The sequence below is a fragment of the Colias philodice genome, chromosome 8 (assembly GCF_061535455.1).
Source record: "Colias philodice isolate Cphi_HAF_F1 chromosome 8, ilColPhil1 Martin Lab GWU primary, whole genome shotgun sequence".
Lineage (NCBI taxonomy): Eukaryota > Metazoa > Arthropoda > Insecta > Lepidoptera > Pieridae > Colias > Colias philodice.
This window is the reverse complement of record NC_143093.1, coordinates 11924864-11930468: the sequence shown is the minus strand read 5'-3', so window position 1 is coordinate 11930468 and position 5605 is coordinate 11924864. Positions and strand designations below refer to the sequence as shown.

Below are 5605 nucleotides of genomic sequence, written 5' to 3'. Positions count from 1 at the left end.
GAAGTATTTTCCCGTTATAAAAAGTAGCCTATGTTCATCAGGTAGGTATAATCACAGACTAATAATAATATACTACGTATACAAGTATAATTTTTGCTTCGAATGGTGAAATAATTTTTCAAATCAATCCAGTAGTTTCGGATCCTATTCAATACAAACAAACAAACAATCAAATCATTTCTGTTTTGTAGATAAATACGAAAGTTACTCCGTCATAGTAGGACAAAATAGAAAATAGTGGGACCACGAGAAAATAGGTATTCCCGCACGCGTCTGAACCGATTTTGACGGAAATTTCGATATACATACACGGTACATACCTACGTTGAAAAAGGACATCTCAATTTTGTTGCATAAATAGGATTCAAGGTGTAGGAACAGGGATTAAATAAGGCACACGGTTGAAGCCGTAGAATGAAAGTTGGTAATTTATAAGATTAATTTATTGTAAAATAAACTACTTCATTTTACTTAAACATAAGTACCTATTCTATTTATCATTCATTGACTTATCATAAACTTTTGAGTCTTGACCTATTATGTGAAAATTTTGAAAAAAATGTTTTCTTTAGGAAATTATTAGCATTAATTACCTTGTCTTGTCATTAATTTATTTACCTACTTGGTAATAATCGGTCGAACACTTGTTTAAAGTTTATTTTCCTTGTCTTTTCCAGGTAATCTAAATTATTTAATTTTTGCAGTAGGTAATTAATTAATTTCGGCTTGAACAGACAAGGCCATTAGGTGAAGCGAGATTGCCAAATATGGGTGATCTGTAGATTGCCGTCCTGCTGTCGAGCGTTCGCGGTACGGACGCCGCGCTGTTGCCGCACCGTGCATTTTGTATGAAAACAAACGACCGGCCGTGCGCCGTACGACAAACGCACAGCTTCGGCACTGTAGCGACTAGCGGTCCGATACGAAACGCATAAATTGAAAGAGCCATAAGTGTTGGAACAACATTCCACCACCATTTAACCAGTTTGACAAATATTAATAATTTTCGTTTCCAATTTATACCGGAGACATATTTTAAAATCCTGTTCTAACCCTGCATTTGTATCGAATTACAGTTTACACATAAACTTTAATTAAGGGTGCACTCACACACATCAGTCACCGTCACGGCACGTCACCGGACAGGATTAAAAAAAAATATGTATCAATAGTTCTAGTATGACTCTGTTCCCACACGACAGTCGCCGGCACGAAATCTATCAGTGACGTCACCGGTCAGGCACGTCAAATAATCTTTCCATACATGTATCATACTTTTATCCCCACTCACCCGGTGCCGTCACGTCTCAGTTCAGTCAGCGTCGTGCTACCGTCAATTGCTACATGTTCTCTAGCGTGACACACGTCTAATCACTGACTAACCTGATGTATGTGTTCAATGATTCAGTCAAACCGGCGACGTGACTGACGGACAACATGACGGTGACTGGTGTTTGTGGATACGTACACAAACCGTCACCGATCAGTCATCGGTGACTTGACGGTGACTGATGTGTGTGAGTGCACCCTTAATATTTATTTTATTTACTGGTTATAATATAACATAACATTATATAGACCGTTATTTTCTGCCTATTTATCATTATAATTATAAACATTGTAAGTATATGTTAACGGAAATGTATGTAATCCGTCATTGTATAAAATTCCCAGGAAATGTATGTGATTCCTAAAATCGCATGGAAATGTGTGAAATAAATTATTTTATAGTACACATAACAACGTACACAAAACAACAATGTAGATGAATAAGTTTATTAATATTAATTATATAATAACATTTTTATATAATATTAAAACTCACTATTATCAGCAAAAATGGATAATTCCATTTGAATTTTACTGAATATCTTTATTTAGGCATAAAGGACTGAATTCGGCTTAAATATTATGTGAATATAACTAGATTCACATTTTATACTTTTCCTTGAAATATTTTGCGGGATTTATATTAAATCTCGTTCTAAATTTCGATACCAATACATTTATCGTTGCCGTTCGGATCGCCATATTGGAATTGTATATGAAGAAGCCGTTGTTTTCTTTGGACATAATAATATCTCCTCCAATTGATTCTACAGCCAGAACATGACGTGTTAGAGACGTTTTCTCATAAATTGTTATGTAATTATTATGTTTTATCTTCCTTATAGAACAGTCGTTGGGTACATATTGCAAATATTTAGTCACAAATCACAATAATTATTACACACAAAGATTTTAACATTGTTTGGGTACACAATATAACACTTTTTCTTCTTTTTTCACTTTTGGCAGAAATATTACAAATTAAAAAATGTACTGTACATTAACTGAGTAATTATCTAAATTTACGATTTATGAAGAACAAACTTTGTAAACATCCACCAAAACAATAAAATAAAACGCCATTTTGAATTCAAATTTCAAACAACAAATCAACATCAAGACGTTGTCTATGCTTAAGTCTTAACCATTGACAAGAAATTGAAGAAAGAAAGAAAGAATTTATTAATGTACTAGCTTAAAATTAAAATGTACAAAAATAAGGTTTAAAAAAAAAGAAGAAATAATAATAAATAATTAAAACTAAAATATTAAATCTTTTATTATATGATTACATCGGAGAGGCCAACATTAGAAATATTTTTATTTTTTCTAAATGTTGGCAAGCCAGACTTGACCTTAGGTCTTGGAAAAGTACAAAATAATTTGAACTCTATGTCAATTGAATGAAGTTTAAAATTGCTTGATAATGGAAGCCTAATCAAAACGATGTTCTAAGTGTCGACCCACTGAACTGAACTAAATACCAGTCATAATAATGTAGGTACTCTGTGAGTCAGCTTTGTCTAATTAAAAATCCGAGTAGGTACAAATAACAAAATATTATGTTGACAGTTGACAGTTGTCAAGTGTGACGCCAAAGACTTGAAAATAAAAGGTACGTGTACATATATTTACATTAGTGCCATCTAGTGGCTCTGGAAGGAAAAGAACATCAAGTCTGTGTTTAACGTGCCATCTAGTGTGTTAAAAGCAAAATACCAAGAGATATAATCGAACATGTAGTACGTTTATTCCCCACTGGCGCTTTAATTGCGTAAATTCATAGTGCATATTTTTTTGTATGGAGTGAACCGTCTGTTGTATACGTAGTATATTATTATTAGTCTGTGGTATAAGTATTGACTTTTTTATTGACCTGACTTTTTTTTTTATTGTTGACTAATTGTAATTATTACGGACGTATTAATATTTTATTAATATTTTAAATAGTGCTAAGTTGACAATTTTTAACTATCAGTGACCTATTAATATTTTATATTTTTATTTTATATTATATTTTTATATTATTATTTTATATCTTATATTTATAGCTGTGATATTTATTTTAATTGTAATTATTGACAGGTATCTTCCCTATTGGGAGACCTAATAGTGTTAAGTTGACCATTTTTAACTATCAGTGACCTATTAATATTTTATATTATATTTTTATATTAATATTTTATACCTTATATTTATATCTGTGATATTAATTTTTAATTGTAATTATTGACAGGTATCTCCCCTATTGGGAGACCTAATAGTGTTAAGAATAATTATTATTGACAGGGGTTTTTTTTTTTTTTTTTTTTTTTTTTTTTTTTTTTTTTTTTTTTTTTCTCCCCTAAGTCATCATGATCCACACTCCCCAGAGGCGTGCCAGTGACACGTTCACTATCTCCGAACCAGTGAAGAAGCCTGCAACACCTAAAAGTCGGACTGCAGAAGGGAAAGCCCTTCTGCTGAAAGGGAAAGCCCACCTGCGGGAGTCCCGAAATTTAAAGACTGATATAAAAGACGGGGTAATTACGGCGCTAGAAAGGATGTATGAAATAATAAAAGAGATTGAATTTGAACTCACCAATGCCAGGGCTGGTAGTGGAGGGCGTAGTGGGGACCCTATACATCCCCCCCCGCCATCCGATGCTGGTCCCAGCGTAGTTGACGACGCATTGGTGAGAAATCTGGACCTAAGTGAAGGAATGAAAGAAAGTATGAAAGAGATGATGACAAGAATGGAAGATATGAGAGTAAGCATGCGGGAGAATGAAAATAAAATGGACAAATTGAGCTCGCTTTTGGAGGGCAACATGACTGTCGCCAAAACGGCGAGTTATGCGGGCGTTGTCTCGAAGGGAGTCATAGAGAAACTCCCCGAAGCAAGAGCCCTGCATTCGGTCATGGTGTCATCCAAAGACGAACAAGAGACGGGTGATGAGGTGTTAGAAATGATCAGAAAGACTGTGGATGCAAAGGACGGATGGGTGAAAGTAGAGAGGGTAAGAAAGGTGAAGAACAGGAAGGTGGTCGTCGGCTGTGCGAATGAGGAAGAAAGAATCAAGGTGAAGGAAAGGCTGAGAAAGAATGAGGGATTAGTAGTGGAAGATGTAAAAAATAAGAGCCCTCTACTAGTCTTCAGGGATGTAATGAAATGCGAAGTTGACGATTTCGTCACAGCATTCAGTAATCAAAATGCAAGCATCCTTGAGGGCCTGAAGGGGGAAGAGAGAAAGGTAGAAGTAGCGTACGTGATGAAAGCAAGGAACCACCTCCAGAACCACGTAGTGGCCAGGGTGAGTCCACAGGTATGGAAGAGATGCACGAGTGAAGGATACGCCCATATAGGGCTAAGTAGAGTGAAAGTGATGGATCAAAGTCCGTTAGTGCAGTGCTCGCGCTGTCTTGGGTACGGGCATACGAGACGAATGTGTAGGGAGGAGAAGGAACGATGCAGCCACTGCGCCGGTCCTCACATGAAGACCGAGTGCGACAAGTGGCTGCGGGGAGAAGTGCCTCAATGCATCAACTGCATAAAGGCTAAGAAAGGCAGCGCAGAGCACAGCGCCTTTGACAGAGAGTGTACGGAAAGAAAGAGGTGGGATGCTCTGGCCAGATCGGCGGTAGCGTATTGCTAAGGTTGCCCAAGGTGAGTCCTTCCAGTACCGAATGCTGCAGGCCAATCTCCAGCGGAGCCAAATCGCCACACGGGAGCTACTGCTCGAAGCCACCAAGCGTAAGGCATGCGTAGCATTGCTGCAAGAGCCCTACGTTGGTGGGGCGAAAAGTATGAGGACATACAATGGAGTGAGGATCTTCCAGAGCGAAGGGGAAGGGGGTGGAGCAGTAAAGGCGTGTATTGTAGTACTCGACGACACACTGGATGTCGAACTACATACACGCCTTAGCAGTAACAACATCGTTGTGGCCACTCTCAGAACCAAAGCCTGGGAGATGATTGTAGTGTCCTTCTACTTCGAGCCCGATAAACCAGTGGGGCTCTACCTGGACCATCTTAGGCGGATAGGGAGTGAGCTGGGTATCCATAGGATGGTCCTGGGAGGCGATGCGAACGCAAAAAGCCCGTGGTGGGGTGGCGAAATGGAAGACTCGCGAGGAAGAGATGTGTCTGCTGTACTGGAAGAAATGGGAATGCACATACTCAACACCGGGGACATCCCTACGTTCGATACCATTAGAGGTGGGAAAAGGTACTCTAGCTACGTGGATGTGACAGCGTGCTCCGACGATCTGCTGAACCGAGTGGACAACTGGAGGG

General features: G+C 38.1%; 1 protein-coding gene across 1 annotated transcript; it reads left to right on the top strand.

Annotated features, from left to right (window-relative positions):
- Positions 1–3646: 3646 nt before the first annotated feature.
- Positions 3647–4964, top strand: LOC149486856 (uncharacterized). Its single transcript, XM_089698532.1, has one exon. The coding sequence runs from the start codon at positions 3684–3686 to the stop codon at positions 4962–4964; it is 1281 nt and encodes a 426-aa protein (XP_089554658.1). The 5' UTR covers positions 3647–3683.
- Positions 4965–5605: the final 641 nt, after the last annotated feature.

What these genes read in the sequence shown, in the direction of transcription:
- LOC149486856 (XM_089698532.1), top strand. Translation starts at nt 3,684, where the DNA reads ATGATCCACACTCCCCAGAGGCGTGCCAGTGACACGTTCACTATCTCC.